This window comes from Strongylocentrotus purpuratus, unplaced genomic scaffold (assembly GCF_000002235.5).
Source record: "Strongylocentrotus purpuratus isolate Spur 01 unplaced genomic scaffold, Spur_5.0 spur5_scaffold_18, whole genome shotgun sequence".
NCBI lineage: Eukaryota > Metazoa > Echinodermata > Echinoidea > Camarodonta > Strongylocentrotidae > Strongylocentrotus > Strongylocentrotus purpuratus.
Window position 1 is genome coordinate 20,277,207 of NW_022145603.1, and position 18,857 is coordinate 20,296,063.

General features: G+C 37.7%; 1 protein-coding gene across 1 annotated transcript in view; it reads right to left on the minus strand.

Annotated features, from left to right (window-relative positions):
* Positions 1 to 1,193: 1,193 nt before the first annotated feature.
* The window catches only part of LOC115925476, a 31,801-nt gene continuing 14,137 nt past the window's right edge, over positions 1,194 to 18,857 (minus strand). Inside the window, exon 3 of the mRNA XM_030989418.1 lies at positions 1,194 to 3,620. Coding sequence (XP_030845278.1) covers positions 2,899 to 3,620 — 722 coding nt within the window. The 3' untranslated portion in view covers positions 1,194 to 2,898. The remainder of the gene's footprint in view (positions 3,621 to 18,857) is intronic.

Here is an 18,857-nt window from a genome sequence, read left to right on the forward strand (position 1 = left end):
AACCTCCATAGTTTTGGAACAGAGGTCTGTTCCGAATATGAAATATGGCTCAAGAATATGATGGGACTGATTTTTTGGTTTAGGTAGGGTTTAATTTCATTTTCGGCATTATGTACTTTCGGGATTATGAAACTTGGGGATTATTCGGAATAATGAGCCCTACTTCATTTTGAGAAAAGTGAGCCCTATTTAACTTTTAGGATTACAAACGCTTTCGGAATTACGAACCTTTAAAAATAGGTACCGTTAACATCGTAAACCTTCTGTAAAATTAACTTCCGGAATGATGAACCCTCCTAAAAGGACATGTAACCACCCCAACCACACACACACACACACACACGCATACACATACACACACTCTCTCTCTCTCTCTCTCTCTTCCGCCCACTTCACCTTCATCCTTTCGAACGGGACTCCGAAACATGCCACAGTCGTCATTTCAGCCTTCGTAAAGTTTCATGACGATTCGTTGTTTTTTAGATTGAGAATAATGAAATCGGTAAAGGCAACTACTAGAAGGCGTTTGTTATTTTTTTTTTGTACTAAACAATTGGCAAACACTCCCTTTTTCATGCTGCTTTTTGAAGAAAATGAATATGTGTGGAAGAAACTCATGAAGTGGCCATTTCAGATTGGCTTGTATTCTTGGTTGTTGCACACGAAATGCCGGCAATTTACGATGCTGGCAAATACAAAGCTCGATTTGTAACGTTGTTTTAAAATACGAATAATAATAACAACAATATGTCTTGTTAACCCAGGGTAGCCTCATTGGTACTAATACTGTTCTCCCTGAGTAACTTGCAGTCACATTAATACCTCGGCTTTAGGAGAGCTACCTTCTATTGCGCTCAAGCATTCAAGAAATGTCTTTCTACCGGGTACCCAACTGCTACACCTGGGTAGAGAGTGGCACATATAGATTGATATCTTGCCAAAGAACAGTGGCCGACAGAACGACCATTTGACGAGCTGGCAACAACAAGTTGATAGTATGGACGATTTTAGGGGCTGTACACCTACCAGGTTTAAACTTGTATATATTCCTTTTAAAGTTTCAGGCCCGAATTCACAAAGGAGGTTTGTCGACAAACCTTGGTTTTCGTACGTCATATGACGCGTTTTACGCGTTTTTTACAAACCTTGTTTGTAAAGAACAAAAGGAGGTTTGGCGAAACAAAAGGAGGTTTGAGCTCAAACCTTGGTCTGAGCTCAAACCTTGCTTTGTGAATTCGGGCCTCAGCGTGTAAGTTTTTACCTTTTTTCAGAACTATTTTTGTAGAAGGCGGGGCATAAGACACTACGTCACTATTCGGTAGGACTGAGAGATTATCTCACCTTATAAAGGGTTGGGATTACGACAGGTCTCGGATTATCCTGAAGAGAGTTGGACCAAAAATTGGAACATCGGCACGACATTGACCGATCATCAATCTCTACCCTGAATCGAATTACAAACATGATGTGATGCTTTTAGCGATGGAATTCTCAGCGACGATGCCAAGATAACGGAACCAAAGTCTCGTCTTCCACGATTTTAACGATTTATTGCTATCCACTGCTAGAGAATACGGCGTTGATTGGAATAACCTCCTTCCCCAGTTATTCGAGAGAGTGTCAACGAACGCTAGTTCAAAATGGAAGGTACGTGGACAGAACGACAGAATTAGCAGTCGCCGCCATCCCATGCCCTCAAAAAGCTCCCTGCGTGATGCGGAGTTTAACAAAAAACACAAGAAAGAGATGTTGAAATAGGTGCTCAAACTTGTCACTCAAAAAGCTTCATTTAAGAAGTTGGTAAACACCTTTATAAATGATTAAGGTGCTCTCGAAGTATGTTTTACGTTCTACAAACAATGCATGAAAAGGCTCTCAATTTTGTCTATTTTATGCCGTTACAGATCTTCGATATTAGTTTCTTGAATAATCATTTATTGGAAAATACGCGCGAGTATCTTTGAATTGGCAACTTGAAATTTATGACAAACTTAAATACATTTGTAATCAATTTGACATTAATTTCCTACCTTATCATGTAGATGCTTATTCCGTGCATTGTATTATATACATATGCTCTTTTGTTTTAGCATTGTAAGACTGAAAGAAAAACATCTACAAATGCCGATTTGAAGAGCTAAAGATTATTCATCTAGCTGAGAAAAAAATATTGAATACATTTAACAATGACATCGTATCATCTTTAGCATTATTAACTATATCAACTGATGTAAGTCTGTCTTGGCGGATAATGATCAGCTGATGCCTGGTCTACTTCAAGAATTCTGCAGACCTAGGTACCTGACAGGTCATATTCAATCTCCAGCAGCGATAAAACCAACCGCTGATGCTACATCATCAGACAATTACCAAACAGCACGTTTTGTTGACATTCGTAGTATTCATTCAAAATGAGTGATAACCGCGGACTTTTTCCCCTTTTTTTGTTCCAAGTCCCGTATGAAGTAAGTTGCATTCGTGCAAGACCGGTTCGGCGCGTTCCCGAGCAATGCACATGCACGGCGTGCAAGATTTGAAAACATAGCTCGTAAAGATTGTTATGTCACCGGAAGTTGCATTCGTGATAAACGGTTCGGCGCGTTCCCGAGCAATGCACCTACCTGACGTGCAAGATTGGAAAAACATAGCTCGTAGAGATAGTTATGCCACCGGAAGTTGCACGCGGTCATACGTCAAATTCGAGAAGCTCCGAAGATGTTCCCTTCCAGAGAGATTACCTGTGGGAGGGAACTAGTTGGAGCTAGATGATTTGACATTAGAGCCCACGCCTGTGTCAATATAGCAACTCTCTCTCGCAGTGGGCTATGATGGAAACAATGCCCCGTCGCAAGGATTTGCGCAAAGGAAACTTTTGTCACTTTGGAAAGTTAATCATATTTAAGAAATAGATAATATTTGTTTATGCATTAGGAAATTTGACTTACCCGACTCAGTGGTTGGTTCCGGATCTCTTTCCGACAGCATGATGATCGTCGCCCGACAAAGACCCGAACCTGTCCGAGACGTGCTCGAAGGAACCCGATTCAATCCGACGTAAATATCGTGGTCCATCTCCCCGTATTCGGGCGTCTGTCCATTCAGCATGAATAAATACCGACTTTCCATGACCCCTTTGCTGTTTTCGCGGTTATTCCACCTGACTTTCTCGTCTGCGATCTCCAGCTTGAGCTTGGTGCCGGCTTCGACGACATCGTCGACGATCTTGAGAAGGAGACCACCGTTTAAGGTCTCCGATGTATACCCTGAGAGTCCGTTGCTATAGACGCGCATCTGCTTGTCGCGTATCTGTAATTCCGCCATGTTAGACGTCAAGTCACCATCGCCTCCCATCCCGTCGCCGCCGGGCGAGTCGGAAATATCCAATGTCCAATTTCGCGGCGGTTCGTAGTAGTCTAAAAAGAACCTGGCCATCCTGTAGGGACCAGCAAACGAGATTTTGAGCACGGCTTGTCCGTCGCAGCCAAAATTCGGCGAGGCTTTTGGATAGACCAAGAGTTTGATGAATTCGCCCTGACCTTGTTCTACGATACCCGTACGAAGATCTAGAAAGATTCTCTCCTGTTCGTACAAACTCTGTCCATGGTCTCCGTGACATAGGGCTGACGGCATGCATTGGAAGGCAAAAAACGAAAAAGGCAAATGTTAAAATAAGTAACAATAATAACATTCCGATCCTGGTTTGCGCATATGACATAATCATAGAACTTCTCTATGCGCATCCAAAAAGCTTTATAAAACATTAATAGTCTACTCCGGCTTTAGCTCTAAGAATAAATCATACAACCCCTTGCTAGACCTGGGTTTAGGACGTAATAACCGGGGCAGGTTATCGAACCTCGTACCTTGTTACTCTCAGCTCAGTCCGGTGAATTATCCACTGGACCACATCATACCAGTTACATCCAATAACATTTGTTGAATCACAATAATTTTTTTTTTAATTGCTTTGATTTTATTTCGACTTATTTGCTTTGCTTTGATTTGATTTGATTTTTCCTGATTCATTTGATTTGTTTAATTGGATTTGATTCGGTTTGATTAAATTTGATTTGTTTAATTCGATTTGATTCGGTTTGATTAAATTTGATTTGGATTAATTGGATTTGATTCGGTTGAAATTTATTTGATTTGTTTGATTTGATTTGATTTGTTTTGCTTTGATTTGATTTGTTTTGCTTTGATTAGATTTGGTTTGACTCGGTTTGGTTCGATTTGATTTGATTCTATTTGCTTCGTTCTGCTTTAATTCAGTTGAATTTATTTGATTTGATTTGATTTGGTTTGCTTTGGTTTGACTTTGAGTGGTTTAATCATGTGATTCAGCATCGTTTATACGCGAAATATTGGGCGTTAATCAATTAAGGTCTGTTATTATTACCGGAACCAAAAACATGTATAAAGCATTCAGCTTCTTTCTTTATTGATACTAAAATGGATCGGAAATCAAGGAAAACATGTGAGAATATTTTGCAAGATATGTGTCTTGATACATTGTGACCCATGCAGGATAAGTCAACAGGTTTCTTTCCAATTTACTACTTGATAGCTGAGCTTAATATAACCTTTCATAATTACTATTTTCGTAATTTAAACCTATATCAATCCTTCTTAGAAGTTTTACAAGTGTCAGAAAAGTATATATCGTCAAGGGGGACTCTAAAGTTACCAATTAAAAAGTAATCATGACAGCTTATTCGTGCTAATCCCCGCCAAGGAAAGGAAAATGTATCATTGAATTTAGCGGGATACATTTAGGGATTCTAGAAGGTAACAATATGACTATTTATTCTGAGGCGTGAAGGGATCGTTACACATATTTTATCTCCCAAAACTGTACTTCTTGAAGGGTTTCTCAGATAGAAAAAGAGTGTCATAAGGATTATAGATAATTAGGAAACTTGTTACATCTTCGCTATGTTTGTAATGTCAATTTATTTCGTGATTGTCAGTGAGTAAATTACTTTAGTTATGGATTGTCGGGAGCACAACGGGCCCCTTCCCTCCTCATCAAGAAGAATTAAACATTCCTTTGGTACAAGTAAATGTTCCGTAAGCCCTCATTGTGTCCCTTATCCCCCTCCCCCTACCCTTTAAAAATGTCAAATTCTGAAAAACACGTGAAAGCGAGAAGGAAAACAATTTTTTTTTCCTAGGGGCGGTATATACTGGGGGCTCATCAGAAATATATTGAGTGAATTCGCACACAAATAATAGAAAAATATATGCTACTTTCGATTGAGGGAAATGATTTCAGAATCCCTTCTCCTTTATAAGTATCCTAGTCCTCCCCCTCCCCTCCCCTTGACATTTTTTCTTTTAAATTCCAAATAAACTTACTGAAGACAGGTACATTATTTTGACAAGTAGATTTAGTTATCTTCTTGAATACCTTGCTGTACATTGTACTCACCGGAATTGCTATAGGGTAAATCATGAACCTCACTATGAGCTATAAAAAGGGGGCTCTCAAACTCTTCTATGTAGGGTGAAACGTGTCATTGCTAAATATGTTGGCATAATCACTTCATGTCAGCCCCCTCCCCCTAAACCTTCTCAATAGGAACACTGGTTACGCCTCTAATCCATGATGTAACCTTCTCAAGGGAGTGAAGTCTTACTAATATATCTATTAGTGTGATTAGTTCGGAGGGCCTTTTGTCCAATTTTCCGCGCGGGTTGAGTTACCACTTAAAACATGGACAAAGCATGTGTCAATGAAAACTTTTTTTTGGAAGTCGTCCCACTGTATGGCAAACAAAAAGCGGATTTAACGCCCACTTTAGCTTGATTTAAACAACTCTTCAGAAATCGGGACTCGGTGCCCCTAAAGTGCAACTGAGGTTATTCGTATTCACTGTCTTGGCTGGATTCCACAAATCCCTCTTCTATTTTTACCAAATCCACTCCCGTCATGACGAAAATGGAGGTTAATGTTTAACTTCTGCTTAAATAAAATGTATTTTGGAGTGAAAATGTTGTCCACTTTCGACAGAGAGTGAAGGTTCCACTATTTGATTTGTATAGTATTGCTTTTGTGTGGTTTGGTTCTCTCGCATCTCCCCCCCCCCCTATCTCTCTCTCTCTCTCTCTCTCTCTCTTCTATTTCTCTCTCTCTCCAATTATATCTCTCTCCAACCCTCCCCCTCTTCTTTCCATCCATGCTCCCCGAAATTGAAAGTGCTTTCATCTTTTGTTTAATTCATGATGAGCATATCAAGCGATATTCAACATTACCAATCTCTCTCTCTCTCTCTCTCTCTCTATCTCTCATTCTATCTCTCTCTCTCTCTGTCTCTCTCTCCCCTTTTCACTCTATTTCTCTGTTTTCCTCATTTTAACACTGGTAAAGGATTGAGAAGGCTTATCATTAGTAACATGGTTTCAGCAATAATTTCATCTAAGAACGCAATAGACTGGCACAATGCCACTCCCCGTTCGCTCCATTATTATTACCCTGGCTTTTAGCACGGCTGCCATTACAGCGCTCGAGCATTTCAAGGAACTTGCCCATTTACCTCATATGGGTGGAGTAAGTGCTGCGATGGGGATTCGAACCCCGTACATTGTGGTTCACAGTCCAGAGACTTGTCCACCGGACCACAACACATCCCGCTCCTGACACCGTTGAGGATGTCTGTTTTTTTTAATATTTATGAGCCTGGTGCTTATAATGGTGGAAAATATGGCGACTTTTGGCCACGAAGTTCCAATGATCTAGCCACACTCGAAAATTATAAATTTTAGTAATTTCATATTCTGGAACAGATGGGAAAGTAGTACGTCATTACATTACCGCTTCAGCCAATTTGAAGTATCCATACTTATAGTGATTACAACTTTTAAAAATGTATAACTTTCTTAAATTTAGTCAGATTTAATTGAAACTTTCATCAGTTTGCTTCTCTGATTTGTCTGCCTTCTTTTAGATTAGTTGTCTGTATGGGTAGGATTTCCCTATAAGTATAAGATGAGCCCAAATTCTGAAGGATGGTTAGATGAATGAATAGTGTTGCGAGTTTGTCCGAGAGAGGGCAATGTTTCGGACAGCAATGTTCGCATAATGGAGCGAATGGATTGTTTGAAAAAGGAGTTTATGAGATTCTTCTCCTTGATGAATACGGTTTATAGCTGGGCATGAGTGGAGGGGGTAGACGGAGGCATCCCCTCTTCCGCACACACAACGTCGAATAACAGCATAATAATGGGACACTAATTGATATAGGGAAGGGGAACCCAATGATACCATGCCGCGACCTACACTGCTATAAACCTTTTAAATTTCGTCTACCGATAGCAAGATCAGCCCCCCACCCCCCTCTCACCATTGAAGACAAAATGATGAAATTTATAAGCAGATGATAAGCAGGGAGTTGGATAAGTGATGTTCGCTAGAGATAAATAATCAATAAACCTTTCCTTGGCACACTTGAAATTTACCATTTAAATTTTACGCATTATAAGTATAAATTGTTTTAACAACACCTTATCTCCAGAAAATAAACACCTCTTTCAGTTTCATGTCAAGTATTGAGCTCCATTTACAGCCAAAAACATAATCCCTGGCAAAGATGATATTTTAGAATGTACAAGTCCTTAAATTCAAATTACAGGTTGTTTCGTTGTTTACTATTCATAATTCTAGACATAATATTCTTGATCAACAACCTGTTACAGGTGCGCGATAAGGTCTGTGTACTGTAGACTACAGCCTGACGAAAACGTCACAATGCCAATCATGTATGATTGACAGGTGTGCAGTTCGCTATCCCAGTGTGCTTACCCGGTATGTTATGCTATTCTTCATTATTGTTGGAATTAAGTAGCAATTTCAACTTAATCTGGCCCGTGGGGTTATACATGCATTATGCGAGTCCAGTGATGGACGTGTACCTCATACACGTAGTCTTATGTTCACCCCTTAACCAACATCATAACGAAATAGACACCAGATTTTAGTATTAAATTTTGTAAGGGCAGTCAGATTTGTACTAAATATAAGATTCTTTCCTACATGGCCTTCACGACGGTATTCAGACCGTGGATCACATGGTTCGCGGTTCGAGTCCCGCCCCGATACTAATTCCCCTTGGCAATGACAATACATTAGCAGAGGTGATTATATGTGCGCTATAGAAATATCCAATATCATTAGTATTTCTATAATTATTATCATCATCATCACCATCATCATCAGTAGTAGTATTATTATTATCATTATCAATAATGTTATTATTGTTATCATGATGATTACTACTCTTACTATAATCCTCATCATTTTTGTTTTGTTTTTATTGTTACCAGATCAGATACAGAATGTGCGACTCGGAAAACAGTTTACGAGATCGTTCACGAGATCTGTTTATTATCTTCTTTAGGAACCAAATCATGGTGAGAGATCCGATAAATAATGTAAGATATAAACGACACCGAATCTGCATGCATTGCATAAAAATGGATGAAAACCAGCGAATATAATTTCTGAGTGACGTCACAATACGCCGTCATACCAAGAAGTTACTAGCCAACTTCTTGGTCATACTCGGAACCTGCGGAAAACATCATAACGTCACGTGATGGCACGTTGAATAGGGGTGGGCCTATGGGGAAATACGAAAAACGAAATGGGGTAGATCATAAATCAACTCATCAATAATTGTTGAAGATCCCATGCTTAGAGTTAACTAAAAAATTAATCCATTTATTTGTTTTCATCGCTTAACATGGAATTTTACCGGTCGTAAAGGGGAGGAGATTATGGTTAAACCATAAATCTAGAGCTGCTTTTATGGGTCGAAGAGAAAAACAATGTCCTTGCTACGCATAACCCTCATTTATCTTCCATAATAACTTTCAAACCTAACTTCTAAATATTTTTCTTTCAATCTATCCTCATATTGTTTCATCTAATGTTTATACCTACCTTCAAAAGCTATGTTGGTTTTGATGCAGAGTTATATATGCCAGACATACGTTCAAAACAGTTATATTATTCAGATTTGTCCTTTCGTTCATAATTGATTATAATATTCTTGAATTATATTTTTAATTGACGTATTACGAAAATCAGCCCCTGGCATGTTACCGACATCGGCAGTCATAGTCCTCCACATCTGTCTATTATCTGCTATTCATAAAAAGCTGATATTGCTGATATAATTGTCGGCTGCCCATTTGTTCAGGATTTGCAAATATGAGAGGCGTAGCATTCCCCTACTTCTCTTTCCAGCAATCTTCCCTGTTAATATTGTTTTGTTCTAGATAATCATTTCTGTTTATTTATTATTTATGTAATCAACAAATTGGATTTGCCTCTTTCTTGTTGCTTGTTGCGTTGTGTTAGTTTTACTCTTGCTTTTCTGAACACTTTATTCGCTAAACTATTCTGAATATTTGGTGAAATGTGAAAAAAAACTGATCGCGATGTAGGTGAAAAATTTATATAACACTCTTAAATACTAAGTTTATGCTAATCTGTAGATTATTTGAGTAGTTTGTAAAATGTGACAAAATGACAAGGAGGATAGAAATATTGACTTTGAATTTCAATTTGAAGATGCACGCTTATTTCACTATGATCATTATTTGATAAAATGCCAGGATGTAAGTGATGGACAAAATGGTAATGTCTGAAGCGACTTACATGGTCGGTAAAGACAGAATTCTGTTTACAACAAAGCTTTCCAGGTCAAAATTGTCCATTCATTTCTTGTTTTCCGGAGAAAGAAAAAAATACTGCTCTTTGACAGGGTGACGTTTCCGTTTCATTGTAGCGGTGTGTTTTTCCAAGGGCTAAAGCCACCTCTTCGATTAACGGACAAAAGACCCCCATACAGCCAGCAAAACACCTTGCTTTTGTTCCCCCCAAAATAGACCTCATCAGCCGGAAGATACGGGGGCGAAGAGTGACATTTCTGGCATTTCCCACTAAGAATAAGTAAGAAATAAATAACTTTTAAAACGTGAATGAGGGAAATAGGAGCGTGCTATTTGTATGTTTTTCGCCTTTGTTCTTTTCTTTTCTGACACGCGTGTGTTGTTTAGGGAGGGAAAGATGCGAGTTGGAATTTCGCGGTTGGAAAAAAGATTGACGTTGAAGTATACAAGAAAAAATAAAATAAAAGTAGAGAAATATGGCTTAGATTAAACTACCGATATTTTTCTAAAGAATTAACCGGAAAGGGACTTAAAATGAGGTGTCCTGTAGTAAACACATATTATATGGTGTTAGACCTTTATTTCGCCCACATTGGTGCCCCTTTATTCCGCCCACTCTCACGACTTGTATACATTTGAACAGAGAAATAGGGTTAAAAGTAGCACCCCAGTCTGTTACTTTTGTCAGAAGTTGTCAACATGCTGTTAAAATCTATGCAGTTTGATTAAGTCATTTAATATAAAGAGTAGTTTAATGTGAGTGGGTTTATATATCGTTAGCGGTTGGTTAATCTTTTTGTGTAATGCTGACTGCTGACGTAATAAACATAGTGCGTACAGACAAGGGTAATAACTAATACATTAGCGATGTTAATTACCGATTAAACCGTAATTAAATGAATTACTGCAAATGGGGGTCTCCTTAGCCAATTTCCTTGCTACGAGCCCATCGGAAATTTGTAAGTCTACGCCTGGGTGATCAAATGAGCATTTTTATTTTAAGTCTGTGATAAAAATAAATCATTTCTTTCATCAAGAAGATGATTGGATGGGAAAATGTCTGTCACAGTTTATTTCTACAAATTACAGCATTATGCAGTTCGTTCAACCCGTGCCAGCTTCATCGCAATGAAACATGACAGTCGTAATATCGGGAAATTCGAGAAAAATAATAGGAGTCGATTGCATTAATTTCTCTGCTTAGCGTGGCCTCCCACGCAGCAGCAAATGTATACTGATTGAGAGTGTGATATTTCCTTATATAGTAATGATGATAATATAATAATAATTAAACGTGTTTGTATAGCGCATAACACGTAGACATAATTGCATGTCTCTATGCGCTTTACAGAACATAATACAAAAGGAGTGGAAATGGTCCACTTGGTTCGTAATTGTGAGATTTTACAAACTGCTAATTAAGTATGTATTTATATTATTTCTAAACGTTTCCTATGTTTCTATATTTCTAAGGTATTCAGGCGAGTCGTTCCATACAATAGTGGCTGCATATGAAAATGACCTTTCCCCGTAAGATTTTGTCATAGTTTGTGGCACACAAAGTAATTATATTACATGACATTACGAAAAAATATTCTCCCGTCTCCTTCTAATTAGATGAATCTGGGTAAACAATCTTCATAATACGTCCACTGATGTCAACTTTAATAACATCAAATATCCCGATCAGATTTGATAGGAAGTATATATAAATTATTGGAGGTAAGAAGTGACAGATACGGTTTATATCTTCTCAAAACTGTATTGATCAATCTAAAAGAGTCATAGAAATTGATCTATAATATAAACTCCATCCATCAAAAATAAGTCATATGGATCACTTCATCAAAAGAGGTAAACGAAAATGCATTTCAATTTTTTTTTTCTTCAACTTATGGGCAACAGTATAATTTATGTCCACTTCCAAAAACATGGAGGCCCCAATCAGATTTACAGGTGTCAATTAATGGAGGTTTCCTCACAATTAAGACTCTTCCAGAATCGTCATTGTGGTCATAAAGAAGTAATTGAACAATTATAGTTTTTGTTTAAAGTAGAACCCAGATCCTGCGCGTCGAAGGGGGTAACGAAATCCGAATGTGATTCAGAATCAAGGATCATCATTTCGGCGCCTTTATATTTGATTTTTAAAAAATTGCTTATAAACGGGAATGATAGCATTGTCTGTGTATCCATGTCGCTGTTCTTCTTTCCCTTATGTATTCTGTATTTGCGATAAAAGTTCACACCGAAACGTGGTGTCTGACTGGCATGTCTGATTCAGTCAGTCAATGAACCCAGGATTTACAAGAAAGTCGCGAAAGGGGAGCAGATACACTATAATCCGCCACCACCACTACCACCAAAACCCCTCTTTTATCTTGATGTTGTTGGATTAAAGTTCGAACCTCTCAGCAAATTTGAAAATCTGAAGGTAGTTTTTACTTTATACCCATGTAGAAAACTCGGAGATGCGAGGGTTTCTTTTGTTGAGTGTTTGATATGTTTATGTGCGTTTTCTTTGTGGTAGTAGTGGTGGCGGTGGTTTTTGGTTTTGTTTGTTTTGAGTTCTTGTTCCTTTTCGTTTTCGTTTTTTTGTCATAATCGATTTCGTTTTTGTTTGTTTTTTGTTGGAGGGGGGGGGGCTGTCTTTTGAGTTACGCGTTGGCAGATGAAGCAGGAAGCCTTTTTCTAAATATTAAGTTTGATTCGTAGCAAAGAAGAAGTATGATTGATGTAATCATTATGTTTTTACACGCCACTGATCAATGAATCTTGTTAAAAATTGTTTAAGGGGCAGACAAATTTTCAAACATCAAATAGGATTCCAATTCGAAAGCACATGTATCTGTGGATTATCACTGTCAAACTGTCTCCAAAAAAAAAATATTGTTATAGATCCAGACAAGAAGATTTCACAAAATAACTCATCACCACAGCGGGGGACTTGTGAAATATTTATTGTTATGATAACCTGTGTTGAAAGGCGGTGATACCCTTAGAAAATGCTCCGCCATAAATTTGGTTGAAGAGAAGAAAAAAACGGAGAGACGATCAAATTCAGTGACACTTTCAAGGGCTTCGCGACTATGTTTGTGTATGTGGACGATATATGGGGTGGAGATTCTTCACATACCGATGCTATTCATGAATTCATAAATATATATTGCAAGATGCAAGTAAGTGATATATTGCTGAAACACACGTTGAAATTGCAAAACATAACAAATATGTAATACTGTTATCAATGTTATCTTATCTCCGCTGTATTCTATACGCTATATTTCATAATGTACAACTCATTACTATGTTTTTGTCTTATATTGATGTAAATGTTTTTCACAAACTGCTTTTTTATGTATTTTGATTTGAAGCAATATTTTTTTTTTAAATTAAGTAACTGATATATTGTTCATTTAAGGTTACAAAAGTGCTGAGTGTCATGATATATTTAAAAACAGTTTCTAACACTCATGCTTTGGTCGAACATCCATAATATTTAATAATCAAAGAATTTTTTCTACGGAGTGACTTCAAGAAGGACATTCATGGAGATCATCAATATTATCTAATCAGGAGTGTCGCACTGATTTTCTAAAATTTGATCTTTTATGAACACTCCTCAAATTAAATATTATCATAAATTGTTACGGGGGTGCTTCTGGTATTGATTTGTCCATGGATCTACTACGTAATAGGTCCATGATTTGTCAGACAGCAATTGACAGTTATACAAAATAATTTTTGAATGAGCCAAAAATGTTAGAGAATAGTAGAAACAATATAATACTTAAGGAACCTTTCTTCCTTTCAACTAAAAGTTACGTTGTGATTAACTCAATAATAACCAATAACGAGGAAAAATGACATTGGGTACGGAATAAGAATCAATTTAAATGTTATTTGACAAGAATTGTTAGAATCACAGTATCATAAGGTTAAGATTAATTTGAATTACAGATCAATGAATCAGAGTTACAATGTAAACAGATACGTTTTGGGGAGTTGTTTAACAAAACTAGCGGAGGAAGAAGGGGTAGATTGAGGTATTTATGGTCATCAGGATGACAAGGGACCCGTTTCACAAAGCATTTTTTTTCAATGACAAATGACAAAAATCAGTGACAAATCTCCTTATAACCAATCAGAGGCAAGGATTTCTCTAGCTTATAACAAAATCTGTTATTTGTCGCTGATGACAAGTTTTGTGAAATGGGGCCAGGTGTGTGTTTTCATACACATCGGGAGATATACACCTATTCTTCTTTTTAAAAATAAATATTGTATTAAAGCAAAACATGAGAATCACATGTGTACAAGATATACCTATTCTTGATAGACGACGTAATGTTATCGGAAACATCTCGGCATATTGACCATGGCTATCACCACCATTACATAATCAATCTATCCGGATGTTTTGTGCTCCTTATCTGGTTTATTGTGACAAGCATGTGAAGATAGCTCATGCATTTCAACATGATGCTGATGAAATAGTCGGCTATCTTCACCCGTAGACCCATTTAGTCCGCTATCTTCATCCACGACATTCCTCGTAGTCCCATCCGTATGGTTTGTTTGTTGGTTCCGTCTGATGAACGGAAATGTTTAATAAAGCGTTTGATGACAGAATGTCATACCATGCTTAGGTTGCTATTTCCGTCGTTAGCAAATGAGTGATATGATGTTGTATTACAGATTAAAGTGCTGAGATAGATCTAATTTATCGACAGCCTAGAAATATCCGAATATTCGACTTCTTGTCCGCCAAGAGTACCTATTTCAGGCAGATTAGTTCGCTATATAAGTACAGAATTATTGTGATTATAATCATTTGTATTAATATTAATATTATTATTATCATCACCATCACTATCCTCATCATCATTTCAATTGCATTACATTAGTATACAATTATTATTATCACTTCTTTAAAACATATCTTTAATTTCCATAACATCATAATTTGCTCGGGAATCATTTTACCCCTATTCTCTATTACTCTATAGTCTAGAAACTAGAAAGTAATTTATTTCTACTCCTAGCCCGGCAGCCCAGAGCACTTTGATCAAACGAACAAGGTACCAATATCTGAGTATTGGAACATTTGGGGAAAAACCAAGGATATCCAAATGTGGATGTCTGCCGGGGTCCCTCTGCTGCATGTGCCCAATGGGGCCAGTTGAGAGGGGCCCAAAAATGCTTCTGATCAAACGAACGAGGTACCACTTGAAACCAGTGTTAACCAAATGCATGAATGCCACAGAGCACTGAATGGCCCATGCCAGACAAAATTTCTGCTGCTAAGGGCCCGCCAGACGCCCCCAAAGGGGGCCCCTAAAAATGTATTTGATCAAACGAACGAGGTACCACTTGAAACCAGTGTTAACTAAATGCATGAATGCCACAGAGCACTGAATGGCCCATGCCAGACACAATTTCTGCTGCTAAGGGCCCGCCAGACGCCCCCAAAGGGGGCCCCCTAAAAAATGCATTTGATCAAACGAACGAGGTACCACTTGAAACCAGTGTTAACTAAATGCATGAATGCCACAGAGCACTGAATGGCCCATGCCAGACAAAATTTCTGCTGCTAAGGGCCCGACAGACGCCCCCAAAGGGGGCCCCCTAAAAAATGCATTTGATCAAACGAACGAGGTACCACTTGAAACCAGTGTTAACTAAATGCATGAATGCCACAGAGCACTGAATGGCCCATGCCAGACAAATTTTCTGCTGCTAAGGGCCCACCAGACGCCCCTCAATGTGGCCCAAAGCCCATATATGTAGCATTAACCCAGATTAAATATGCAAGGTACCACTCAAAATCAGTTTTGAATGGTCGGGTTTATCTTACAGACTACGGAAATCATCATGTTCAATAAATTTCTTCCTGCAAATGGGCCCACAGACACACTGAAAAAGTGGGCCCCAAATGGGCCATGATCAAATGAAGGAGAAACCATTTGAATCTAATTGTAACTTAATAGTTGAATGCCACAATGCACTGGATGGCCCATACCAGACACATTTTCTGCTTCTTAGGGCCTGCCAGACGCCCCCAAAATGTGGCCAAAGGCCTATTATTGTATCATTGACCAAAGTTTATTATAAAGACCTACTTTAGGTACGACTCAAAATCGATTAGGAATGGTCGGTTAATTGCACAGACTAAGGAAATTACCATGACAAACATTCTGCTGCAAAGGGGCCGTCAGACACACCAAAAAAGGAGGGCTCCACACGGCCCATGGACAAATATCGGTGATACTACTTGTACATAAAACCAATATGAAATAAAAAGGCACATTCCACAGAGTAAATAACTGCCGCTGCAAGACAAATGTTATTCTGAATAGGGCCCAACAGATAGAAAAATGGGTGGCTCAATGTGGATACTGGGCCTAAGGAATTGAACATTAACGTAGATTAAATTTGCCTTGTAACATGACATTTCAAACAGATTACATTATTGCAATCCTAAATTTGATTACAGAATTATAACATGGTGTATTCTACTAAATAAATATGGTGACTATCAGAATTCTACTCAAGACATGTGACCTCATTTTACTACAACTAACAACTAACAGTAACATAGCATATGCCTATACATTGTATATTTCTCAGCAACACCACAAGTTACAGAGGATCTATTGTAATCCCTTATAATCTCTCTGTATCTCTATATCATTCCTTCCCTTCTTCTCCCTCTTATCTCCACTCAAATAGAAATTCGAATTATCAAGTATAGTATTGTGTTATGTTATATAAATTGTGTTTTAAATATTATGTAGATATTGAATACTTTTTACATTCATTGTCAACCTCAAATAAGGGCCTTTATTCTATTTTGGCTGCTGCATACTTCATAATACATGTACTTAGCTGTTTATAGTATTCAACTATTTGATGTGATGTGTCTCATCCTTTAAAAAAAATTCCTGTAATATTTGATGCTTCCATTGAAATGAAATGAATGAATGACCGTTTATGCCCTACACGGGACCAGCAATTGTTCGAGTTTCTTCAGCTATTAGCTGCTCTAAGCAAAATTACTTGTATGGAACAACATTTCATGCCATAGGCCTAAGAAAAAGAAACACTGTCATTTATATCAGGTTGCATTTTACAATGAATGAAGAATACTTTCTTCCAATCAATTTCAAAGTTCAACCATAAAACAGTATTGTAACTAATGACAACATTTCTTCTCTGTAATTGAGGCATATGCCCTTAGACTCTTGTAGATGCTAATAATTTGGTGGAATGACATAAACACAATTCAACAAATCGAGCCTGTAACCCTCAATTATCAAGAGCCTGCTTGATTAGTATTTGGTTTATAGCAAAACTGGAAGAATCATTTAATTATGTTGAACGTTGAATAGGAAAGTGAGTAAATGCCATAATTTAGCAAACATTGCAAACATTATTTTCATGTATGTCTACCTTATAAAATGCTTCCGGATGGTGCACTAGTGAATCTCAGTTGGAATGTCATATTTCTCCATTTTGAGTCAAATATCGGAAATGTGTTACATCGCTTCATATTTCATGAGAGTTATACAACGCTTCTCCAGAGTGTGAGTATAACCAACTAGGCCTACATTCTAACTGAACTAGCTGAAACAAAAATCAATGGGATATACTGTTAATATGTTGGTCAGCCCATTGGATTGGACATACATGTAGCAGGGTTGGCCGGGATGATACATCCCCCAGCAGTTGACCAACGAAGCACAGGCGCACAGAGTTTCCAAGCTGGGAACTCATAGGACTCTACTAGCTCAACACGACTAAAGAACTAGACTAGGCGTAAATATTCAAATTTGACTGAATGCCAAAAATACAACAAACAACAACAACATTAGATGGCAAACCAGATATAGAGGCTAATGTGATCCAAGTGTGCTTTAATTTTTTTCTTCCATACTGGAAAGTTTGCTTGGAGCAGGAAATATAGTTAAAGAAACAAAAACAATAGCTGGTCCAGTGTAGGGCATTAATATTCATTTAACCAATTTCAGTGGAAGCATAAGAAATTACAGTAGAATCATAAAAAGATAAGATACATCATATCAAATAGTCAAATATTATAAACAGGTAAGTAAATGTATGCTACAGTAGCAGGCAGCACCCAAAGAGCATAAGGGCCCTTATTTGAGGTTGACAATGAATGTAAAAAGAATTCAATATCTACATATTTTAAACACATTTCATATCGCATAACAAAGGACTACATGTATACTTGTTAATTCCAAGTTCTGTTTGAGTGCAGATAAGAGGGAAAAGAAGGGAAGAACTGACATATAGATATATAAAGAGATAATAATGTGACCTGAGGAGGGAGTGCAATAGATCCTCTGTAACGTGTGGTATCATATGCTATATGTTACTGTTAGCTGTTAATTGGAGTAAAATCGGGTAACATATGTCTTAGGTAGAATATTTATTAAGTAGTATACACCACATTTTAATTCTGTAATCAAATTTAGGATTGCAATAATCATGTAATCTGCTTGAAATGTCATGTTACAAGGCAAATTTAATCTACATTAATGTTCAATTCCTTAGGCCCAGGTTCCACATTGAGCCATCCTGTTTTCTATCTGGTGGGCCCTATGTAGATTAACAGTTCTCTTGTATCGGCAGTTATTTATTCTGTGGAATATGCTCTTTTAATTCATATTGGTTTTGTGTAGTTTCTCTTATGTTTGTTGTTCATGGGCCATTGGGGCTCCTCTTTTTTAGGGTGTCATTCGACACTTTTGCAGCAGAAAATAAGTATGTCATGGTAATTTCCTTAGTCTGTAAGAATGAACCCGACCATTCCAAATCAGTTTGAGTCGTACCTAAAGTAGGCCTTTATATTAAACGTTGGTCAATGATACAATAATGGGCCTTTGGCCACATTTTGGGGGCGTCTGGCAGGCCCTAAGAAGCAGAAAATGTGTCTTGCATGGGCCATTCAGTGCATTGTGGCATTCAACTATTAAGTTACAATTAGATTCAAATGGTTTCTCCTTCATAATGATCATGGCCCATTTGGGGCCCACTTTTTCAGTGTGTCTGTGGGCCCATTTGCAGGAGGAAATTTATCTGGCATGATGATTTCCGTAGTCTGTAAGATAAACCCGACCATTCATAACTGATTTTGAGTGGTACCTTGCATATTTAAT